The sequence below is a fragment of the Microcaecilia unicolor genome, chromosome 12, assembly GCF_901765095.1.
Source record: "Microcaecilia unicolor chromosome 12, aMicUni1.1, whole genome shotgun sequence".
NCBI classification, from domain to species: domain Eukaryota; kingdom Metazoa; phylum Chordata; class Amphibia; order Gymnophiona; family Siphonopidae; genus Microcaecilia; species Microcaecilia unicolor.
In genome coordinates, this window is record NC_044042.1 from 94,289,512 (window position 1) to 94,315,506 (window position 25,995).

A 25,995-nucleotide genomic window follows, 5' to 3' on the forward strand; every position below is an offset into this window, starting at 1 on the left:
GACAGCAGTTATCTTTGTTTTGTTCATTAATCCATGCTCTGTTATACGGGAAGACTGCTTTAACTGCACTTCTAGGGTTGCAGGAGGCACTGGGCTTTGCTGCAAGGTTCAGCACACTGTCTTGGCATGTAAATTATCTAAAATATACAATGCAAAGACACCGTGCTAAAAATACAGACAAATCTCAGAAATTCATAAATGCCTCTTGAATTGCAGAATAATTAAAATAAACTTGGCCTGTACTGAATATTCATATTTGGTCAAATAGAGATTTAAATTCAAATATGAATAATTTGGGGATCTACTGAGCTAAAACCTACAGAAAAATACTTGATCTCTGATTTCACGCTGCTTCCTTTATTATTTGGTATGTTAAAACTCAATGCCCATTATTCGTATTTGGTATTCGTATTAAGCTAAATAGTAAAATATGCTATTCGGTACAGCTCTAGCCTATAAGTGATACCTCAGTGCCAGGTCCAGACTTCGTTACTGAGCCTTTCTGGGGAGGCAGCTTTCATAATTTTGGTTTCCCCGCCACTAAAGAACAGTGACACTTAGTGGGCATATTCCGGATACAGGTATACCAGATTTTAGAGCAAGCTGCTGTCTGTGCATCTTGGTCAAGGATTGTTGCTAAATAGTTGGGTTGGACTGAAGGAGGTTCAAAACTGTAATAAAGGTTCATGGCAACAAAGCCCCAGGAGAAGCTGGTTCTGACAGACGATCGTGAGGAGGAGGAGGAAAACCTCTAGGCAAAAGCCCCCAAAAGACTCCAATCCCTTTTAACACGCTGCATTGACAAAACGGGCGAGAACTCTCAACTCAAATCTTTGTTTCATAAGGTTGCCTGGCCCTGGCACATCATCCGAGAGGATTAGCCAGGCATTGCTTTCTTCTGGCAACACCCGAAGACCAGTGAAACAACTTTAAAGCAGCCTTCCACTCTCAGGCCATGGCAGAAGAATTTGTTTGTTGTGAAAGAATCCATATGTCTGTCACATCTGAATAACAGATGAGAAGGCAAATGGACAGTGCTCTTGTAAGGGAGGCAACATTACCCTTCCTCCTCCAACTTCTGTTATTGTAGTAGAACACACTCACGCTTTATAACGTGTATATTTGTAATTATATAACTGAAATTATGGACCTAGAAGGCTTTTGGCCAAATGTTCTAAATATTCTAGGCCCAGATAACACAATTGGTAACATATAAAGAGGGGAAAGTAAGAGAAGACATGGACTCTTGTTGTGCCGCACAGGACAAAATTATTGATAAGCTATGCAAACACGTCTAGACGTTATCCAAATCTATACTAGCTACAATGTCTCTTAAATTCCCTTCTCCCAACATTGGTCTTGTAAGGTACATAGTACATTGAGCAGTATGATGTGTCAGTTACAGCTATTATTCTCTAACAAGAAGCAAACTGTAAGAGGCGTATTTTTATATAACAACTCTAGAAATAAAAAGCAGATGCCGACTTTCAACGAAAGCGTTGGGAAAAGGTTTACTTGGACAAAATGCTTATGAAACACAACAGCAGCTAACACAGTGTGTCCATCGATCGTCCCAAACGAACTAGAAAAGATACACTTATCTTATTTGAATCTTCATTTGATGATGACTGAATCACCATCAACTGCAATGTGCCTTGGAAAGCACATCACCTTCACAAATACCGAAGGCTTCCAGTGTTGACATCCAATTTAACTGTCCCATCGGCTTTTCTTGCGTTTTGGTGGCTCAGGCACCACAAAATCATCCTCCTTGCTGTCCCGGCTGCTCCCACTTTCTTTTCTGCTCTCCCCATTTCTGCTGTCACTGTTGCTCCGGCTATCCCCGTGTCGGCTACTGCTGCTGCTGCTGCTGGAATGACGGCTTTCACTATGGCGATGGCCTTCTCCATGCCGGCTGCTGCCATCCCCGTGACGATAACTGTCACCAGAGCGGCCACCATCTCCGTGACGCTGGCTGTCACTGTGGCGGCTGCTGCCACTATCCCAGTAACGCTGGCCATCACTGTGGCGACTGCTGCCACCATCCCCATGACGCTGGCTGTCACTGTGGCGACTGCTGCTTCGACTATCGCTGTATTTATCGCGACTACTTCCACTAGTGCTGCCACTTTCTCGGCCTCCGCTGCCACTTTCTCGGCCTCCGCTGCCACTTTCTCGGCCTCCGCTGCCACTTTCTCGGCCTCCGCTGTCACTTTCTCGCGTGTTACCTGTGGGGCTTAGGCTGGTGAAACCTGGAATACTGATACCAGGGTATCCTGCAGGCACACTGCTTAGGTTTCCCATGCTGACAAATCCTGGTATCCCCTTGGCAGCTAAAGCAGCTGGGTCAGTGGAATTTGTGCTGGCTGAACTGGTTGGTATGGAGCTCAAGCTGCCTGCACTGGTCCATCCGCTCGCATTGTCAGCGGAGCTTCCTGTCTTCTGGTTGGTCAAGCTGGCAGCAACAAAGTGGGTCTTGTACTGTGACTGTTTAGAGAAAATAAGATTACATGCTACATTAATGCTGTACCAAATCAAAAGTCCTAAACATGCATAATGGACATCTTTTCAGAAGGTGTAACATGTAAAGCAGCACTTTCCAATTTCGATCCAGTATAACCCCACTTTAACATTTAAAAATTCACATCACCCTAGATAATGTTAAATATAAAACAGCAGACCTCTTCTCTTCTCCCCTCCTCTCTCTTAACCACTTCCTTCTCCTCCCATTTATCCAAAGCAGGAAGGAAGCCAAGTAGTGGTGGATGGGAACAGTAAACTGCAGTCAGCACAGAATCCAGTACCAATGTTAACAGGAAACCCACTCAGGAGGAGGGAGCACCGACCACAGGCCTCATGCTGACTGCTATTACTGGATATACAGATCACAGTGGAGGTCCAGAGAGGTGTAACAGCTCTGATTCTGTGATCCCAATTTGGGGTCCCAACCCATAATTGCTGTAGTACCAGCTGCTGAGCAGAAGAACTCTACAGATCAGGCTGGTGTTTGTTTACAATGAATGTGCCAGAAGTAAAACATCACTATACAAGGGGCCTAATTACTGACCAGAGTTAAGGTTTTGCACTTAGCATACATTAATGCAGGGACGTAGCCACGGGTGGGCCTGGACGGGCCCAGGCCCACCCACTTTCCCTCCAGGCCCACCCAACATCCCTTGCATGTCGCTCGCTTCTCCGGCCGTCAAGAGCTTTGCCTGCAACGGAAATGCTTGTCCTCCCCGCTGGCGCTGCCTCAGTCCCTGCATTCTTTTCTTCGATCGTCGCCGGCAGCGCTGCCATTCACACAGGCAGCTCTGCTCCCCTCTGCCGCGTCCATCTGGCCCTACGTAAACAGGAAGTGCGTCAGAGAGGGCTGGATGGACACGGCAGAGGGGAGCGGAGCTGCCTGTGTGAATGGCAGTGCTGCTGGTGATGCGACGATCGAAGAAAAGAATGCAGGGACCGAGGCAGGGTAGCATGCAGGTTTCCTATTTCCCTTGCATGACGTTAGCTAAGAGATCCTACTCGGGTCAGTAAGTTTAAACAACATAAGATCTTTCCTCAGGGTAATATCTCCAAATAAGTTACTATTGCTCATAATATGACAGGTATGACCCTCTCCCCCACTCAAGGATATGTTGGAAATTGTCTTGCTCTCTCAGATTCACTGCTAATGCTCAGCTGAACACTTGCACTGATCCAAGGAGTGTCTGTCTCCTTCTTGAGTTCATAAGGTATGACATGCACAGGCAACATTTCAAGATGTACTAGGAAACTCTTTGTAATCCAGCTGGTTGTGCCCATCGCAAGTGGGAAATTTTCTGTATCTTTCTGCCACATTTTCTTGGTTTCTGGTTGCATTTGTTGGTAGTTGCGGGTTTTATCTTTCTCCACACACTGTACAGAATGGCCATTGGCTATACCGAGCCTTTTAAAGCGGTGCTGTTCTACTTTTCTCCCGTACCATAATGTCCAGATGTCTTGTAAAGCTCAACCTGATCATTTTCCATAGGACAGGCAAGAAGTGGTGACCTTCCCAAGCAGCACAGTGTTGATAAGGATTCTAGGAGTGAGCAGACGTAGTCCGTAAAGAGTTAATGCTGCTTTCTGACAGTCACTTGGATCTCAGGTTGGGAAAAAGAGCACTTGCAGAAATCCAGTTCCCTTTCCTTTGCCTCTTTTGACAGTTCAGGAGACACCTTGTTTCTGGAAGGATGGGGGCTAATTGATCTGAGCTTTTTCCTCCTTTGTTGTAGATTGTTTTTAGAGCAAGTGACCCCCCCTTGCTGGCTGAGGGAATAGCCATGATAGGCAGGTAGAGGAACAGAGAGAGAGCGATCCACCCACCCACACACAAGTACTTAAGCAACCTTTGGAAGATGGAAGGCTGGGAAGGAGTGAGTTTGGATATGGGTGAGCTAGTGGGTGAAAGGAGATGGAAATTTGATAGATATCTGAAAAGTAAAAAGGAGGAAAAAGTTTAGAAAGAGGGTTAAATTTGAGTGGACAGAGGCAGAAAAGAACAAAAAACAGAAAGGAAAGAGCTAAAATGGAAAGATCAATATTTCAGACGCAATTGTAGTGAGGAAATGGAACGAGAGGAGAGAAAAGACAAATGGACAACAGTTGCTTGAAGAATTAGCAGAAGACGACAGGAAAGTGGGAAGGAGAAACTGAAACCAACATGATAGAAAAATAAAATGTCCAGACAACAAAAGGTAGAAAAATCATTTTATTTTGAACGTTTTAAATGGAATATGTTAGTTTTGGGAAATGTTCATAGCGGATGTCTTTTTATTGTGTTCAGTAGAAAAGGAAATGCATTTTTGTTTTTATTTCTACAGTGTTGCATTAAATGTTGAGGTTCTCAGTTCAATTTTTGTCTACGTATTTCTAATTTGTAATCCCTTGTTCAGTATTTGGTGATGGTCTGTCAGTGTGAGACTGTAATGGCAGATGGGGAGATTAAAGAGGAGAGGGCGTCTTTATTTTCTGCCCTGGGCCACAGCATGGCTAACAGCAGCCCTGACCCTTGCTGTAGCTGGTGGGGATCCCCAAGCCCTGCTAGCTGAGGACCTCCACTGAAGGTGGCCAGAAATCCCTTCTGCTGAGCTTGGCAGATGGGGGCAGCATCCTTGAGCCACTGACAACTAAGCATGCATGGGGTGCCGCTATCGGTGGCTCAAGGAGTTGCTGCTTCTGACCAAGCTTGGTAAAAGTAAATCTGGCCATCTTTGGTGGAAGTTTTCAGGTGACAGAGCTTGGGGATCTTCATCAGCTAAAGTATTAATCTTTTGAGTTGGGAAATGCTGGGGGAGGGGGTTAGAGAGAAAATTTTGTGCCCACCCACTTTGGGTTCAGGCCCACCCAAAATTGGCTGTCTGGCTATGCCACTGCATTAATGGCTAAAGTTAAGAGGTATTATTTATTTATTTTTAGTACATTTATATCCCACAAGGGCGGGCTCAATGCGGCTTACACAATTACAAATGGTTACATTTCAGGAAGGATACAGGTATAAAGGAGCCTATTGAAGGGATAACAACATGTGGCTAAAACAGGGGAGCAAGTCGAGGTAGATGCAGTCGGGGGTCAGGTGGGTACAGCCGAAGTGAGGATGGCTAGGATGAAGTATTATCAGTTGGATAAGTAATCTTGAATAAATACGTCTTTAAGGATGACTTGAAGAGCTGGTGGTCATCTATCTCCTTCAGCTGCCGCGGTAGAACATCCCAAAATTTTGTGCTGATGTATGAGAAGGTGGAAGCAAAAAGTAATTTGTACTTAACATTCTTGCAACTTGGAAAGTGTAAGTGGAGGAAGGATCGAGCAGTCACCGATGCGTTTCTAGAAGGAAGATGTATCAAATCTAGCATATAGGCTTCCCCATAAATTATGTTGTGAGTCAACGTGCAGATTTTGTAAGTAATACAGTCTTTAATGGGAAGCCAGTGTAGAATAAAACATAGAGGGTAAGCATGGACAAAGCGTGATTTGCCCAATATTAGCCTTGCGGCAGTGTTTTGAGCTGTCTGGAGGTTTTTTTGAGGATGTATTCAAGGCAACCTGCATAAGTAAAAATCTTCTATGGCAGCTGTTGAAGGCATTTCCAGCAATAGACTGTAAATGCTAAACCCTTGTTTGTTATGGGATGATGTTAAAAATCACAAAAAGGAGGAAAAAGCCATTTTAGATCAATAGGTAATTCATTCCAGTGGCTATCTGCCAAATAAGCAAATGTGCCAGAGAAAACCTGTTTAAAAACCACCTGTTTTGAATCTGGATATTGTTTAAACTGGTGAAATATGGAAGGAGATGCCTTTTGCCAGATTAGATTGAACTGACCAGGAGAGAGTCCCAGAGGAGATTGATGACCAACACCCTGTTTGTACTTAATGGACTCTGGTTCTTTGCTGCAGGAGAAAGGCTTTAGCTCGAGTCACATGTAGCAGAGCTCCTATGAATTCTAACTTATGGGTGAACATAAAAAAACACATGCGACACCTCCCTTGAGAAAGCCGGTGGGCGAAACGGGTCCCCGTCGGGAGTTTTGGTACCGAGTGTTCAACAGCAAATAGAATGTTAGGTACTATTAGAAAAGGAATGGAAAACAAAAATGAGGACGTTATAATGCCTTTGTATTGATCCATGGTGCAACCGCACCTCGAATATTGTGTTCAATTCTGGTTGCCACATTTCAAAAAAGATATAGTGGAATTAGAAAAAGTACAGCGAAGGACAACGAAAATGATAAAGGGGATGGGAAGATTTCCTTATGAGGAAAGGCTGAAGCGGCTAGGGCTCTTCAGCTTGGAGAAAAGATGGCTAAGGGGAGATATGATAGAGGTCAATAAAATAATGAGTGGCGTGGAACGGGTAGACGTGAATCACTTGTTTACTCTTTCCAAAAATACAAGGATTAGGGGGGCATGCGATGAAGATACAAAGTAGTAAATTTAAAACAAATTGAACAAAACGTTTCTTCATTCAACATGTAATTAAACTCTGGAATTTGTTGCCAGAGAATGTAGTAAAAGCAGCTTAGCGGGGTTTAAAAAAAGGTTTGCGTGGCGTCCTAAAAGAAAAGTCCGTAGACCATTATTAAAATGGACTTGGGGAAAATCCACTGCTTATTTCTAAGATAAGCAGCATAAAACGTATTGTACTTTTCTGGGATCTTGCCAGGTACTTCTGACCTGGATTGGCCACTGATAGAAACAGGATGATGGGCTTGATGGATCTTTGGTCTGTCCCAATATGGCAATACTTATGTACTTATGTCTATGCCCTCCATCCAGTGCCAAAAATTGACATACAAGATTGGCAGCTGCCCACCAGTAAACAGCACTGGAGCCCGCCCAAAATCCCGTGAGGTGTGTCCCCTCAGCTGACAAAGCAGCACACAGCTCAAGGACCAGACAGCATGTTGCCAGATCCGATATGGGGGGAAAGCACACAGTAGACCCTCTGACCCCAGTATACAGAGAAATAGTCAGTTTCAACATGTACCCTAGACCCCGAGGGCTAAAATCACTTGCACTGGAAAACCAGAAGCACACCCACCAAGCCCTGCAGAACTGCTCACAAAGTGGAGCCAAAGAGTCCCAGCTTCCATAGTGTTCCCAAGAAAACTGGAGCCAAATAGATTGAGCAGAGCTACCTACCAATTTTTTTTATTATATGCAGAAGTTCCACGTCGCAAAGTGCCATAATGCCACAATGGTCGGGAGGTAGGGAAGAGGAGAGACCTGGCACCACTAGGTGTACCCCGCACTGGCCAAGCACGGCTACGTCCCCCAAGCTCAACTACACCTGAGGGAACAAGCAAGGAGCAATTCTCAATCCAGAAAGCTGCACAGAATATGTCCATCCACCTGCTGAGATAGAGAGAGAATTCTCTATCTCCACCTGCTGGTAGAGGGACATAACCCACTCGTCTGTAGATTAATCTGTGGGACGCTATGGAAATAAAATCTAAACAAACTTTCATATGAGTTGGCACAACATGTAAATGCTGCGGACAACGACACAGAGATCTGAGTGGAATGTAGAGAGGGGGCACATTATATACAAACTAGTAAAAAAGGCCCATTTCTGACACAAATGAAATGGGCGCTAGCAAGGTTTTCCTCAGAGTATGTGTGTGTGACACAGAGAGAGAGTGAGACTGGGTGTGAATGTGTCTGTGAGAGAGAGAGAGTGTGTGAGAATAAGAGTGTGTGCCAGGGGCCCCCCTCCCTCCTGTCCAGTTCCAGGGTCGTCCCCCCTCCCTCCCTCTCTTCGAGTGCCAGGGTCATCCCCTCCCTCCCTCCGAGTTCCAGAATGGGAGAGAATGATGGTGGTGGTGGGTTAAGAGAATAACAGGGCAGCACATCCGCCTTATTTTGCTTTTCATCTCGATGATGCTGTCCGTGCTCCTGGATGGTGTCTGGTTCTGCTTCGCCATCCTGAGCCTAATGGGCCATACTATCTGCTGCTCCCCCTACCCCCGCCCTCTGCCGCCACCTCTCAGGTCCTGTCTGCTCCTTCAGCGCGCAGCTGGGATTTACACCGGCCATGACGTCACCCGCGGCCGGCCCGGGAGACGTAACAAAGGAACGCCTTTACCAACGTCACTTAGGCAACAGCGATTATGCCTACTCTGCCAAAGCAGAAAGAGGATGGGAACAGGGGGTGTTAGGACTGAGGAACTAGGCTGGCGTGCAGACAGAACCTGTGCAGAGCAGCAGTACCCTACAGGTGCACTTGTTTTGCCTGTGGGGGCTGAAGAAAGAAGTAATGTCTTCACAAGTCTTTGCTGAGGTTTGTGAAAAGTCTGAAGGAGGAGGAGAAGTAGTTTTGAAACTGGGGGGCTGAACAGGGGAGGGATCTAGATCTGGTTCTGTAACTCTTTCTGTATATATGGATTTTTAGTTCAGACTGTCTACCTGACTTCTGATCAGCATATTCCTTTGATCCAAGGGGTGTGTGCGAGGACGGGGGGGGGGGGGGGGGGGGGGGGGGATTTCAGTAGGAAGAATAAATCAGTGGCATTAGGCAGGCTTGAGCGTTTTGTTTTTTTTTTTGGCCGTCAAGCTGTATGGTGTTTCGGGAGGATGGCTGTTGAGTGCGTCAGTGGCGTCAGGCAGGCTCGAGCCTTTTTTTTTGTGTTGCTGTCAAGCTGTATGGCAGTTTGGGGGGGGGGGGGGGGGGTTGGATCAGCTGTGAGGCATGCTTTTTTTTATCCCGGGTTCTGATGTTGACGTCATAATGCGTTTGTGACGTCAGCCTGTGCTACAGAGCCTAGCAGACCAACTCCGAAGAAGTCACGAACACAGGCAGCAAGACCAATAGAACGTTGGAGGAGAGAATTATTATATAGGATAAGAGCACCAGAATAAATTGGGACAAGAGTTGTATTCCTTCATTTCCACCTGAGAGGGAAGGAATGGAGATTCGACTGCATATATTCTGTGGAAGGAGAGAAGGGGAGTGGGGGTTGACTATTCTTTGGTGATGGGAACTTGGATTGATTGCCCATGTTCTATTGAGAGGGGTTGTATTACTGAATAAAAACAAATCAGAAATGGGGAGGGGGGGGTTATCTGAAAGAGTGGACTGCATCACTCTCATGAAAATCCAGCACCCTCTCCCCCACATCTGCATGCTGAATGGGGACACTTCTCTGATGTAAGGCAAGTGCCAGTACCCACCTGAAATGCAGCTTTCATCGCAGACAGCCTGTCTCCCATAGCTCCTGAAGATGGTTTGTACGCCTCATAGTTACTCATAACACTGGTGTTATTGCGTTCCTGGGTGATAGGGGTTTAAAAAAATAGGGAAAAGAAAAGAAATCCAGGTCAGAGTTTTTCAACAATTTTGAAAAATGTGTGCAATGCAGGAACTTTCAACATCTGATGAATGCAACTCTGATTCAGAGGATGCTTTAAAAAATAAACCACTACCATGAGATCTTTCAAAAGGTACAACCAGCAAATAGCAGAATTCATTCTCTCACTTAAAAAGATTTACTGTCAAGCCATTATTTCTCAAGATTCTATACTGCCACTAAATATTTGCAACAATTATAACTCTGAACAGTGTCACAAGTGACTTCATGTGGAATGTTATCACATTGGTTCCTCAAGTGCCTAATACTGCAACACTGCAGTCAGTGTGGACCTTGCTAATATGGCTGCCTCTAAGTACTCAGAAAAAGATACAAGGAAGCAACATGAACAAAAAATGAGTACAGTATCATTTCTTGCTATTTACACTGCAGAAATATTATAGAGCATATACTCAGAGGTAGATGGCAACAAAATGCAGAAACAATTTATCAGAATCATTTACAACAGCAAATCTAGAAATTAGTATTTGTCAAAGTTAAATTAGAAGATGGCAACAAAAAGGAGCAGAACAGACGAAAAAAAGTCCAAAATAAGTTTGTCCATGGTTAATAAACCAACAATGCCAGAAATGGGTCATATTTCACCCACACATAGGATGCATCATGGGCTACAATCAAACATAAATACATACATATTTCTAACAGATGTATAAAACTGCAAATTAAAAACGCAAAACTAAAAGAAAGTTAAATATTAGAATTATAGAACATAAAAGTGCCTTAAAAAGAGGGATTAAAGAAAAGCCTATGGTTGAAGATGCAATTGCTAAGGGACACAAGTTTGAAGAACTTAAATTTTGTGCCCTTGCCATTTTAAAGAGAACACGGAGAGGTGGTCCTTTGGATATGAACTTTTTGAAAATGTAACAGATTCATTTTGAGTTAGGCACATTATCCCCAGGTGTTTTGACTATAGAGACTTGATTTATCTGTTTTCCTTTAGTTTGTATATTTGTTCCCTTTGTACTGCTGTCCCATTTCTTAAGAGTTTTTTTTACCATTGTAACCATGCATCTTTATTATTTTAGATGCGTTTTTGTCACATTACATCAGCACCATTCAGCTGTTTTAAACTGGACAGTTTTTAGTGAGGTTCTATGTATATTGCACCACAATTGGAACGCATTGCTCCCTTTATGGAACACATTGACGTCATTGTTTCCGTTTTTGAAGTCAATTTTTATTTTCATTTATCCATTAATATTATATTAGCCTTTGACTTATTTGAGTTTTATGTTTACATATGGTGATTGCTCATATTTTGTCCAGCTTTCACTATATATATATATATATCCTTTTTTGTTTGGGGGGGGGGGGGCATTTTTTCAGTCATGCACTGACACTTTGCGATATATATTTTTTACCTTTTATTTATCTATGCTTATTTTTAATGTGGATATGGTATGCTATGAGTCTATCTTGTGGGCAGAATGGTCTTTATCTGACGTCATCTACTAAACAATGTATGTATGTATATATCGTATGTATTCCTATTTATATGTATGGATCACATTATACTGTGCTAAGTAGCAATGTGGTGACTTTAGATTTTTAACCTTTATGCTGTGACCTTTGTCCGCTTGGCGTTTTATAATTGGTCCTTTCAGTAAACGCGGTTTTCATACTTTTAAGCCTAGAAGCTGTCTGACTGATGCTGCAATTTTTTTTTCTTTTAAGATTTGTATTTTATTTGATACTTTACTGCCATCTTCTGGTTTAACTTGGTCTCAAAGGTTTATTTAATTTTTTTTGTCTTATTTCAGTTAAATCATGGTGGTGATACTTTTTGTGCAGACCACGTTGGGATGTGTCCAGTTCTCAACACTGTTTGGTATGCATGGTGTCTTTTCATTTGTATTTCTTTTGTAAACATGTAATATGACCAATTATTTTATATAGACACTGATGATTATATGTTTACTCAGTTATTATATTGTACTGATTATGCAGGTCATGGTTTTTTATATATTTTTATACTTGCATTTTTAATTTGCAGTTTAATTTGCATATTATCATTAAAATATTTACACATGCGTTAGTAATATGTATGTATTTATGTTTGATTGTAGCCCCTGCCGCAGCCCATGTGTCTGGCATTGTTGGTTTATTAAGCATTAAACTTATTTTGGACTTTTTTTTCATCTGTTCTGTTCATTTTTGTTGCCATCTTGGAGTTTGCAGATTGTTTCCAAAGTTAAATTACATCCAGAGCCTGATGGCCCATGATCAATTTGTGTGCTGCCATACAATATGTGAATATGACTGCAAAAGGATTAGAAATTTTTGAATATCATAACAATAAAGAGAAACACATAAAGCTCTTCCAGCACCACCTAGGGATCACCCCAAGAGCAGCAAAAGCAGATAATGAAGAAATCAGATTCACTGCTCTCATATTGTGTTGCACAGAACTTTATCAAACAGATTTTACTATTAGGCAGTGTTTGACCATGATGAGAATCAGTTAACAGAAAATAAACCTGTTCATATTAAACTGGGCAATGAGTGCTGTTATCATACTCTTAACAAGTAGGATAAACACTTAATTTAACACTGCTTTGTATTCGTGCACCCCTAATACTGATAAAAAACAAATACTATTTCTTCATGGTTAGTATGAGTGATTATTTGACTACAGATCAGTGGCATAGCCAGACCCAGTATTTTAGATGGGCCCCCCCCCCCACATCACCTCCTCCCACGGAGATTTAAAAAAAAATTATAAGTATTTTTTTCCACCTATCCCACATAAACATCTCTCCTCCTGCGTGGTGTCCTAGCATCTGCCCACCCGTCACTGAACCCCGTCCCTCCTCGGTGCACCTTAAAAGTGTCTCTGGCGCCTGCAGTGATTCATTATTGCTGTCTGCACAGGCCCCATAGGCTTCCATCGGCCAGGTCCCGCCTTCACTGATGTCATTTACTGTTTCCTGGCCAATGGAAGCCTATGGGGCCGGCACAGGCAGCAACAATGAATCACTGAAGGCGCCGAAGATGCCTGTAAGGTGCTCCAGGGAAGGACGGGGTTCAGCGACTGGCGGGCAGATGCCAGGACGCCGCAGAGGAGGAAAGAAGTTGATATGGGGTGCCACCACTAGGTGGGCCTGAGCCAAGAATGGGTGGACCTGTGCCCACCCAGGCCCACCCGTAGCTAACCCACTGCTGCAGACCAAGAAGGGCTTTTTTCTGCTATCAAATTGTTGGGGGAGAAATATTTTTGTGGTTTGCTTTGCTATGCATATATTTGGGGTTTTCTGGAAATTGTTTTGTGTCATCACAAATGAAAAATGCAGAATATCACATGCAATGAGTGCAGACACCCCTCTACTTAGCTTATCACTAGACCTATATTTCCACAGATGTAGCATCACTTTATTGTTCAAATAGTCCACAAAACATTGTCCAGACTAGAGTTCACTGCACTGTCACTTAACCTTCCACTGCCTCAAACACATACAATTTTATTTATAGCATTTATAATCCACCTATTACCTAGACTGTAAGCCCTCTGGGTACAGGGAGGTACTTCCTACAACTGAATATAACATGCCTTGAACTATCACTGAAAAATATGAAAGCTAAATACTAAATAAATATTTCTAGGTGTTCTCCCCTTATTTTACTCACAGAAGAAATATCAGCACCGAGCCCTGGGCGCTCTCGATAGCCCAGGCCACCACCACCAACGTTCAGCTTCTTGCCTTTCCCACCTTTGAAACGGGATTTCCGAAACCAGGCATTCTGTGAAATACAAACACAGAAATTGTAGTTCTCCAATCCAACAAGGTGCAGTGCCACCTGAGAAGGACAAACCCATTAACTGTGCCCAGATCTCACTGAGGCTTTAGTATTGTGTGACAACCTTGCATCAAGCATAAAAGCATCTGGGTAACCTGTAAGGAATGGCCAGCATTACAATCCTATCATCAATGAGCATGGGGAGGAGCCAAATGTTTCGGACAACTTCCTCCCTAGTTTTGGTGGTTGTCTGGATTATTGCAAAGCTTGTTGGTAAGAAAGAGGATGGGGCCTAGGTATTTGATTAAGTATGGGACTCATAAGAAGCAAAGAGCATGGCTTGGGATAGTTGTGTCAGGCCTTGTCCTTTGCTTCATACGAGTCTCATAACATCCAGGTCCCCTCCTTTGTCTTCCGAACAAGCTTTGCAATAAACCAGACAAACACCAAAACATCTGCCTCCTAATGTTCAATGATTGATAGGGTTGTAATGCAAGCCATTCCTTACAGGTTCCCCAGCTGCCTTATAAGCCTTTTTGCAGGCACACATGCTCTGGACCAATAGAGAAGGGAATGACAGGGACAGGGTAGAGAGGTCAGGTAAAAGATATGACAGGTGCAGAGCTGGTGTTGGTACAAAGGACAATAATTTTTATGCTAGTCTTTCTGAAGTTGTAGACAACCAGAGGAAGTATCTCAAAAAGGCAGACAGTGGGCCAGCTGGTCCTTATCTGCTGGCTATTTTCTTCTCAGATTTCACATTTCAAATGTATTTAAATAGACAATAATTAAAAAATACCTAAACAGTTTACATAAAACACAAATTTAAAACATGGGAAAACTGCATGAGGAATCCTAGGTTACAAAATTTACAAACATATATAAGACAAGGGTGTAGGAAGGAAAGATATAATCTAAACCATACGAGGAAGAGAGGTCAAGAACAAAAAAATAGACAAATATATCAAAAGCTCTGAAACCTGAGGCCACTAGCTGGTGATGATATTCAATCAGACTGTAGGAAAGCTTAGGAGAACAAATCAGTCTTAAGTAAGGCCTTAAACCTTACGCGAGATGCCTTTTTCTTTTTCCATATCCCTAACCAACATCTTGTTGTTGTAAGGAGATGAGAAGGTCAAAACATCTAACTCAAGATAACATTGTCTCTTCTTGTGATCCTTTTCCTTCAGAATTTGCTTTCTTTTCCCTGGATGATCAAATTTTATTATGGGATTCTATACAGTCCACTACTTCAATAAAATTGCTCCCACTGAAGCAGTACATCTAAAACCCCACCAATTTCACATGTGGTGTTCCCATGGCCTTAGAAGGCTTAAAAGCCAGCACCAGCACCATGAACGATACTGGCATAAAACTCGTTTCTCTCTGATCTGCCAATTTTTAGAGCTTCTGCCGCTAATTACAATCTATAAACAATGCTAAACAAAATTACTTTTCTAATCTCCTTCATAGAGAGCCCGATCCTTCATGGTTTTTTTAAAATTCATCTAATTACAAAGCAAATCAGTTTCCTCAGGGCTCACAGCAATGATCTTCCACTGACATTTCAGCAAAAGATCTTAGTCCTCAATAGCACTGCTATCCTCTGCACTATGTTTATCCCTGCTGCAAGAATCCATGATCTCTTTTGGTTCTCTTTAAGAGATTTATAAACTGGTTTCCTCCTCTAATTCTTCAACAGCTCCTACTGATCCTATATCAAATTATTTCTTAAAGCACAACAGTGACTAATACATTTTCAATCTTCACTCTGCGATTATGGTAAGTTGTCAATCTGGGAAATGGAAATGGGCTATAATTTATCCACATCTGAAGGATACACAAGCTGATACATCTAATCTATAAAACTGTCATCCAATCTCTCAGCTTTCCATTATATCCAAACTCACTGAAAAGGATTGTTGCTCAACATTTCTAGAAAAATCGAATGAGTAGCATCCTCGTCAGATAGGCTTCCAACAGTATTTCTCTACAGAACATGCTGTGTTTGCCCTTACTGACATCATCCACAAAACTCTAGATGGAGGTAGATAAGTCCCCTCTCTCGCACTTGATCCTAGTGCTCCATTTGAACTCTATCATACCATCCTTCTTCAGCATTTGGAAAATCTAGGTATTGTTGGTACACTGTTATCTGCTCCTACTTACAAGATAGATTTTTTTCAAATCTGTTGGTGCAAATCATTATGACATAAAATGTGGATTGCCCCAAGGTGCATGGGCCTATTCTCTTCAACATTTTCTTGTCTCCATTAGCCCTTTTAATGGAAACCTTAGGCATTACATTTTTTGTCTATGCAGAAGACATCCAATTATTATTTCCCCTTGAGGATCACTATGATCAGATAATTGATGGGATCTCATCTAAACTCTCCAAAACTGCTGATTGAATTGCCCCAAATAAATTGAAACCAAATCCATCTAAAACTGTCGCTAAGCATTTTTCACTCCCAGGTTCACTTCATCTATTGACTCTTCCAAAAATTCAAGATACTAAAATGTTACTTAATGATGATGCTCGGCTTCTTGAAGTAACTATAGTAAAGGTTAAACGTTTTTCTAATCACATTTATTTACTAGTTAAGAAGCCCTTCCCCCCTCTTGACACAGATTATTTTAGCATGTCTTTTTTTTTTATACCATCTCTGCCTTCTGATTTATTTCTTGATTTTATCACAAACTAATTATTGTAATTCTGTTTTACATAGTAACATAGTAGATGACGGCAGAAAAAGACCTGCACGGTCCATCTAGTCTGCCCACGATAAACTCATGTGTATACCTTACCTTGATTTGTACCTGTCTTTTTCAGGGCACAGACCATATAAGTCTGTGCAGCAGTATTTCCCGCCTCCCAACCACCAGTCCCGCCTCCCATCACCGGCTCCGGCACAGACCCCGTATAAGTCTGCCCTCCCCCATCCTAGCCTCTCAACCACCAACCCCTCTTCCCCCCGCCACCCAATTTCAGCTAAGCTTCTGTGGATCCATTCCTTCTGCACAGGATTCCTTTATGCCTGTCCCACGCATGCTTGAATTCCGTTACCGTTTTCATCTCCACCACCTCCCGCGGGAGGGCATTCCAAGCGTTCACCACCCTCTCCGTGAAGAAATACTTCCTGACATCTTTCCTGAGTCTGCCCCCCTTCAATCTCATTTCATGTCCTCTCGTTCTACCGCCTTCCCCTCTCCGGAAAAGATTCGTTTGCGGATTAATACCTTTCAAATATTTGAACGTCTGTATCATATCACCCCTGTTCCTCCTTTCCTCCAGAGTATACATGTTCAGGTCAGCAAGTCTCTCTTCATACGTCTTGGAACGCAACTCCCATACCATCCTCGTAGCTTTTCTTTGTACCGCTTCCATTTTTTTAACATCCTTCGCAAGGTATGGCCTCCAAAACTGAACACAATACTCCAGGTGGGGCCTCACCAACGTCTTATACAGGGGCATTAAAACCTCCTTTTTTCTGCTGGTCACACCTCTCTCTATACAGCCTAGCAACCTTCTCGCTACGGCCACCGCCTTGTCGCACTGTTTCATAGCCTTTAGGTCCTCAGATACTATCACCCCAAGATCCCTCTCCCCGTCCGTGACTATCAGGCTCTCCCCACCTAACACATACGCCTCCCTTGGATTTCTACTCCCTAAGTGCATCACTTTGCATTTCTTCGCATTGAATTTTAATTGCCAAACGTTAGACCATTTTTCCAGCTTCTTCAGATCTTTTTTCATGTTTTCCACTCCCTCTGGGGTGTCCACTCTGTTGGAAATCTTGGTGTCATCCGCAAAAAGGCAAACTTTACCTTGTAACCCTTCGGCAATGTCACTCACAAATATATTGAACAGAATGGGCCCCAGCACCGATCCCTGAGGCACTCCACTACTCACCTTTCCCTCCTCCGAGTGAACTCCATTCACTACCACCCTCTGGCGTCTGCCCGTCAACCAGTTCCTAATCCAGTTCACCACTTCGGGTCCTATCTTCAGCCCTTCTAGTTTATTCAAGAGCCTCCTGTGGGGAACCGTGTCAAAAGCCTTGCTGAAATCTAAGTAGATGACGTCCATAGCACGTCCTTGATTTAATTCTCCCGTCACCCAGTCAAAGAATTCAATGAGATTCGTTTGGCACGACTTCCCTTTGGTGAAACCATGTTGTCTCGGATCTTGCAACTTATTGGCTTCCAGGAAATTCACTATCCTTTCCTTCAGCATGGCTTCCATTACTTTTCCAATAACCGAAGTGAGGCTTACCGGCCTGTAGTTTCCAGCTTCTTCCCTATCCCCACTTTTGTGAAGAGGGACCACCTCCGCCATTCTCCAATCCCTCGGAACCTCTCCTGTCTCCAAGGATTTATTAAACAAATCTTTAAGAGGACCCGCCAGAACCTCTCTGAGCTCCCTCAGTATTCTGGGGTGGATCCCGTCCGGCCCCATGGCTTTGTCCACCTTTAGCTTTCCAAGTTGTTCATATTAGGAGTTCCCCAGTACCAACTTTATCACCTCAATTTGGTTCAGAATACTGTGGTGAAATTAATGGTGTCTCTAAATTTCATAGTGTTATTCTTCTCAAGAATGAGCACTAGCTTCCAATTATTTATCAAATTCAATATAATGTTATTTTCCTCGCTTTTCAAATTCTTCATCTGGGCTTGCCATAGTTTCTTAATTGTTTCCTTATTCCTTATCGAGGACCTTACATTCATCTCAACAAAATTTACTTGTCATACCAACCTGCCTCATATTTGTTCTCATCTCGCATGCACCTCATGTTTTACTGTGGCAGCACCCTCCCTTAGGGATTCTATTTTCTCAAAGAGAGTTTCACTTTAGACTTACGACCAGATTTAAACTTAGGTCAAAAATATGGAGGAGAAAAAAAAAAGGTAATGGCATGTAAAAAAGGCTGCAGGACAATTTGCCCATACAATTTTGAAAATAATACATTTTTAGAGCCAAGCTTTAATTCTTGAATTATTGTGAAAGAGAAATTTCACACACACAAAAAAACCTGTTTGCACTTTTGCAAAATGTTAAGTATAATGCTAACATCCTACTAAGTTTTCTGCACACCTTATTTTTGCTTGCATGAAATATTCTGTAGAACTTTTTCCTCATCCTAAAAGAGGGGTCCATTTTATAACTAGGAGAGACAACAGACCTACAATTATTTTGTCAGAGCCTTAAATCTTTTTAACATTATTTTTGGCATATTATTTGTGACTATTTCAGAACACACACACACATTACTTTTGGCACAGTCCAATGCAGGGGACTTGTGACTATTTCAGAAAAAAACACACACAGAAAGGAAAATGCAAGGTTAGTCATAAGCTGGAATGATTTTATGCAGAATCAATGCAACGGTGCTTTTTCCCCACCTCCAATCTTCATACCTGCATCGCTAGGTCCATAAGCTCTTTGGAAACATACTGGTTGGCACCTTCAAGATTTCTGACCAGGTCCCCAGCAAAGTTGACATCTTTTGGAGTCAGGATGGTGTAGGCGATACCCTTCTCCCCAGCTCTGCCAGTACGACCAATTCTGTGAGTATGAGTGTCTATGTCACGAGCTACGTCATAATTGATCACAGTCTTGATAGAAGGAATATCCAAACCACGAGCTGTAATTAACACGCAGTAACCTGCATCAGTATTACTATTTCCCTTTTCTGACTTCCCATTTACCCCAAGACAGTCTTTCCAAGGGAATCAACAAAGCAGAAGAAACCCTTCTTGAATAAGCCAAATGTCACCAGAAAAGCTTACTTGGGCCTCAGCAGGTGGACATGTGAAATTTTGCTACATCTAGTGTCATCCAAGGGTTGTTTGAGAAGGAATCTTCTCTAAGAGATAACATTTTTTTTTTAATTGTCCCACTGGGGATCGTCCACTTACTAAGGAAAAATTAGTTCTCATCTGATAAATTTTCTTTCCATTAGTCCCGACAGATTAATCCAGAGACTTGTGGGTTATGTCTCTCTACCAGCAGGTAGAGATAGAGAAAACTTCAGAGGTTTGCTAAATGTGGTCATGTGCAGCCATCTCAACCTCAGTATGAACAATACCAAAGCAGTGGAAGAAGAAATCCAAAGAAACACAAAAAACTCTCCTGACTCTTCAGAAAAACATCAGGAAAGATCTTAAACGCTGCCACGGGAGAACATCAAAACGGGGATATTCACCAACGACTTCAAATGTCGTTTTGTTTTTTGCTTTGTCATTTTTAAATAAACCAAACAAAGGAGCCTCTGCAGTACCGATCCTAAAATCTAATCAAAACAACAACAACTAAAGCAACTAAGGACGGGCCTGTGGATTGATCTGTTGGGACTAATGGAAAGAAAATAATCAGGTGAGAACTAATTTTTTCTTCCATAGCGTCCCACAGATCAATCCAGAGACTTGTGGGTTGTACCAAAGCAGTCTTCAAGTAGGGCGAGACAACCCCAACCTTGCTGTGAGAATCAACGCACTGAAAATCGTGTCCTGCCTTACCACCACATCTATTCTATAATGCATGGTAAAAGTATGGAATGACGCCCATGCAAATGTCCTCCAAAGACACCGAACGCGACACCGCACGAGAAGATGCTTGTGCTCTAGTAGAATGGGCCCAGACCTGCAAGGGAGGCGACCTCCCCATGGACACATACTCTGTAACTATTGCCTCCCGGAGCCAACGGGCCACTGTGGCTTTCGAGGCCATATTCCCTTTCTTTTGGTTTGCAAAAAGCACAAAAAGATGATCCAAACACCGGAAATCGTTTGTCACTTCCAGATACTGGAGGATGCGTCTTAAGTCCAGACAATGAAAAAGCATCCTAAAATGCCGGCAACATGAGAGAGTGTCTGAGATGAAAACGCGAAATTACCTTGGGCAATAAACAAGGAACCGTTCAAATGGACACCCCTACTTCTGTAAATTGGAGAAAAGGGTCTCTACAAGAGAGCGCTTGTAACTCCGATATCCTCCTAGCCGAAGCAATAGTAACTAGGAAAACCGCCTTCAAGGTGAGATCCTTTAAAAAGTCAACTTCGCCAAAGGTTCTAAGGGCGGCCATTACATGGCTTTGAGAACGAGGTTCAGACTCCAGCACAGGACCACCGGTGACCGTGGTGGCTGTAGGTGGTTCACTCCTTTCAGAAAACGCACCACATCTGGATGTGCTGTAATGGAAATGCCCTGAAGCAAGCTAAAGCTGCCATCTGAACCTTTAACGAGCTCAGCGAGAGAGACTTTTCCAGCCCCTCATGAAGAAAGTCTAGGATCACAGAGACCGAAGCAGAAGCTGCCAAAAGCCTAGACCCACAGCACCAAGCCTCAAACATGCGCCATGGCCTCACGTAAGTCGCTGACGTGGATCGCTTCCATGCCTGGAGCATGATGGTGATGACAGGGTCTGGATATCCTTTCCTTCTCAACTGCTTCCTTTCAAGGGCCAGGCCATAAGACTAAAGGGGAAGGTAGCATCCATTACGTCCGGACCCTGAAACAGAAGGCAGTCCGACGCGGTGAGTCTGAGGGGGTGATCGAACAGCAGATGGACTAGAGACACATACCAAGGACGATGGAGCCAATCTGGGGCAACCAGAATCACCCGGCCCGGATGGCTGGCTATGCAACCTATCACTCTCCCCACCATGGGCCATGGTGGGAAGACACAGAGGAGCCCCGGGGGCCAAAGTTGGAGAAGGGCATCGATCCTGTCTGAACCAACTCCCTGCCCCTGCTGAAAAAGCTGGGAACTTTGGCACTGTTTCGAGTTGCCATCAAATCCATTACCGGACACCCCCAACGTGACGTTATCTGCTCAAAGGCTAGGGGAGAGAGTTCCCATTCCCCAGGATCCAGTTTGTGTTGGTTGAGGAAGTCCGCTTGGACATTTTGTGAACCCGCAATATGGGCCACTGAAAGGAGGGACAAATGCGGCTCTGTCTCACTCCTGGTGACCCTGGTCTGTTCACACAGGCCACTGCTGTTGCATTGTCTGAAAGAACACTCACAGGGCAGTCCTGCAACAGGAACTGGAACTCCTGCAGAGCTAAGCAGATAGCTCCAGATAGTTGATGAACCATGTCGATTCCACTGGGGACCAAATCCCTTGGGCTGTCTGATTGAGGCAGTGGGCCCCCAAACCGGACAGGGATGCATCCGTTGCTACAACCACCCATTCCGGAGAGGCCAGCAGGACGACCCTGAAGTTCTCCTGAACCAGCCATCAGCTCATCTCTGCCTGGAGATGGGGGGGAGGGGGGGGACCACGGGTTGTGTAGTCCTCTGAGAGGAGAGACCACCGGCTGAGCAGGTGCCACTGGAGTGGTCGCATGTGACTCTTGGCCCACACGACCACATCCAAGGTGGAAGCCACTGAACCAAACACCTGCATGTAATCCCAGGCCCTCGATGCCGAGGCCTGCAGCAAACTGCGTAACTGGTTCTGCAGCCAAAGACTGCGGGCAGACGGGAGGGACACCATCTCTGCCCAGGTGTTGAACAAGATGCCCAGATAATCCAGGGATTGCGAAGGTTGCAGATATTTGGGAAAATTGATGACCCAGCCCAGCGACTGAAGGAGGTTGACCACCCGGTCCGTTGCTTGCAAGCACTCCTCATAAGACGACGCTCGAATGAGCCAATAGTCTAAATAGGGGTGCACTTGAATCCCTTCCTTCTGAAGGAAGGCCACTGCAACCATCAAGACCTTAGAAAAGATCCGAGGTGCAGTAAGAGAGCCTGAAGGGCATGGCTTGGAATTGAAAATGGTGACTGAGAACCGCGAAATCGAGAAAGCGCTGATGAGAATGCCAAATAGGAATGTGAAGATATGCTTCTTTGAGATCAAGAGTTGTCAAAAACTCCCCTAGTTGCACCGCTACAATCACGGGAATGCAAGGTTTCCATGCGAAAATTGCGAATTCACAATGCCCTGTTTATGCACTTGAGGTCCAGGACTGGCTGGGCTGGAAAGAGCCTACAATTTTGGGTACTACAATGTAAATGGAGTAATGTCCTTGACCTATTTCTGACAGTGATACCGGACAGACCGTTCCGAGACGCAGCAAGCTTTCCAGGGTCTGGTGAACCGCCCTTGCTTTGGCTGGGCACTTGGCAAGAAGACTCGAGAAAGACATCTGCCAAAGGGTGAGCTAACTCTAGCTTGAAACAGTCTCAGATAACTCCAAGACCCGTTCGTCGGAAGTTACCCTGATCCATTCCCCCAGGAAAAGAGACAGACGTCCCCCAATGATTGAAAGGGGATGGACCAGGCCCCATCAATGGGAAGCTCTGGCTGCTGGTTGTGCTCTAGGACCTGAGGTCGTGGTACGGCGATCTCCGCGAAAAAGATGAGGTTTTGGTGTAAAACGAGGCTTCTAGAAAGCACCAACACGGCCAGGCTGATAACGCCTAGACTCTCTGAACCGAGCGCGGTCCATTCCTGCCCTTAAAGACCTAGGCATATCTTCCAGGAGATGTTGCCCTTTGGAGTCCCCCAGTACTCTAACAATCTTTTCCAGATCCTCGCCAAACAGAAGTCTACTCCAGAAAGGCACTCGCCAGACGAGATTTGGAAGCAACGTCCGCCGCCAAATGTCGCAGCTATACCCAACGGGGTGCCGTGACTGCAAGGGAGACCCCTTTAACAGAGACCCGCAAAAGGTAATAAAGAAGATCCGCCAAATAAGCGAGCCCGAAATCAAGTGCTGGCAAAAAGCTAACCAGTTCCTCCATTGAGGCAGCCTTCTGTACTCACGACAGGCATACCCGAGCCGCACAGGATACGCACACCAAAGCTTGAAGGCTAAGAGCCCCCACCTCAAAGGATAGCTTAAGAGACGACTCCAGCTTACGGTCCCTTAAGCGCCGTAACTCCCTCTACTGGCAGAGTGGTCTTTTTGGTGATTGCAGTGATCAAAGAATCAACTGTGGGGAGTTTGAGGGCTTCCAAGTCCGTTGCCAGAAGTGAATATCGGCAACCCGTGGCTCGCACCACCTTGAGACCACTGTCCGGCGTGTCCCATTGAGCTGAAAAAAGGATTTTCATAGCCTCATGGCTGGACATTTAGTACCCGACATGATTGATGAAGGAGGAGTAGGGACAGAAGAAGCTTCCAGTGAAGAAATTTCCAGCGCCTGGACAATAAAATTGGGAAGCTCCTCCCTGCAGAATGGCCATGCTGCAGTAGGGTCATCCCCTTCCTTGGGGGAAGATCAACCTCCTCCACAAAATCCATGGTCCCTGAGGGAGATCCTTCAGGAAAAAGCATTTCTTCGCCATCTGAAGCACCCTCCAGCTCCCGAAATTCCACTCTGGGGTGCTTAGGCATGAGAGATTGCGAGGAAGGAGGAGAAGGCCCGGACTGGGAAGGCATGGAAGCTAGAGACCCCTCGGACCGCTTTAAGATGAAGGCTTTGTGAATCAGAAGCACAAATTCTGGAGAAAAAGGATCATTTGCAGACCCTGAAGAACCAGTAGAATGTTTCTCCTGAGAAATCCTTCCACTCTGCAGGGAGATCCGTGGGCGGCTGACCTGGCGCCACTTGTGGGCCCCAATGCAGGGGAAGAGAGAATATGGTGCCCATGAACACGCGCTGCAATGAGGGACCCGAGGTTCCCGCCAAAATATTCCCTGAATTGACTCAGACGTCACCCAACATAAGGAAATACGGGGCGAGCTGCTTCTCCGTCGCGGACTTCTGCACACACACTTCACACTCCCCGGACACAGGTCGCCGGCTCCCACACCAGGAGCAGTGCTTCGCGACTTCTGAGGGAGCCAACATCACAACAGAGCCGTCCAATAACAAAAAGCTGTCCCTATATGCCGAACTGCCACCCCTGCCCAGGAGTCCTACGATAGATTTAATTAAATAAAAAATCTTACCTCAGGCAATTTTTTTTTTTTTTTTTAATAAAGAGGCAGGAGAGAAGCTGCTGGTTGGCTCAACTCCCCAGTCCACTCAGCCTACAGAAGGCAAAGGGGGGGAGGATGGGAGGGACCTGGCACCACAAGGTGTGTACCAAAGATTCCCATACAGGGACCTCAACCGGGCCCGAAGGGAACTCCAGGAGCCAGATCAATCCAGAGCTGCACAGTTATGACCCTGCATCTGCTAGATAGAGAGAATACTGAGGTTGAGATGGCTGCACATGACCACATATAGCAAACCTCTGAAGTTCTCTCTATCGCCACCTGTTGGTAGAGAAACATAATCCACAAGTCTCTGGACAGATGTGTGGAATGCTATGGAATATATACTTATCTAATGAACAATAAAGCTCAACTTTGACCCTACACTTACTCAGCTCAAGTGTGCCGAGAGCATGAAAGCAGAGTTAATTCCCCAACCTGAGAAGTGCAATTGTAAGACCATGCTTTCCTTTAAGGAATTTGTGATTCTGCTATAAAAAGGAATCTTTGTAATAAAAGGAGACATTAGTTCTTACCTGCTAATATTCTTTCCTTTAGTCCCAACAGACCACTCCAGACAATGAACATCCAACCTAAATTCAACTATAGCAGCAAACTAAAGACAGCTTGCAAGTCTCAACAGAGAAAGCAAAGATACTTACCTTTAGCTGGTATTCTCCGAGGATAGCAGGCTTCATATTCTCAGAGTGGGTGACGTCAATCCATGTCGCCCACTCCGGCATTTTTTCCAAAGTAAAAACAGTAGAGCTTTATGGAGCGCGAGCTGTGCCCCGCCGTGCGAGTGCCTTCATGCCCGTTGCACAAACACGGCCTCCTCAGTTTAATAATAAAGAAAAAAATAAAATGACCAAGGAGACAACTCCAAGGGGAGGTGGGTGGAATGTGAGAATATAAAGCCTGCTGTGTTTGGAGAATACCTGCTATAGGTAAGTATCTTCGCTTTCTCCAAGGACAAGCAGGCTTCAATATTCTCACAAGTGAGGAATCCCTAGCATCCAGGCTCACCCAAAACAACAAACATTGGTTAATTGGGCCTCACAATGGCAAGGACATAACACAGATTCACCTATAACTATATACAAACTGAGTGAGAGCGCAGCATGAAACTGAATAAAATGGGCCTAGGAGGGTGGAGCTGGATTCTAAACCCTAAACATATTCTGCAACACTGACTGCCCAAACTGTCGCGTCGGGTATGTGGGGTCTTCAGTCCACACATTCACATCACAGTACTGCCTGCTCCATGCAGTAGTGTGATGTGAATGTGTGGACTGAAGACCACATCGCAGCATTGCAAATTTCTTCAATGAAGACTGACCTCAAGTGGACTACCGAAGCAGCCACGGCTCTGACATTATGAGCTGTGACATGACTCTCCAAGGCCAGCACAGCCTGGGCATGTCAAGAAAATG

General features: G+C 44.4%; 1 protein-coding gene across 3 annotated transcripts in view; it reads right to left on the reverse strand.

Moving 5' to 3' along the window:
- Positions 1-356: 356 nt before the first annotated feature.
- The window catches only part of LOC115482025 (ATP-dependent RNA helicase DDX42-like), a 164,611-nt gene continuing 138,972 nt past the window's right edge, over positions 357-25,995 (reverse strand). For 2 of the 3 annotated variants that reach the window (XM_030221567.1, XM_030221568.1), the window contains exons 15-18: positions 19,046-19,272; positions 13,517-13,630; positions 9,693-9,791; positions 357-2,487 (exon numbers count right to left, since the gene is read on the reverse strand). In XM_030221567.1, the coding sequence (XP_030077427.1) occupies positions 1,711-2,487; positions 9,693-9,791; positions 13,517-13,630; positions 19,046-19,272 (1,217 nt within the window). In that variant the 3' untranslated portion in view covers positions 357-1,710. The remainder of the gene's footprint in view (positions 2,488-9,692; positions 9,792-13,516; positions 13,631-19,045; positions 19,273-25,995) is intronic. The other variant, XM_030221569.1, reaches the window with a different exon arrangement.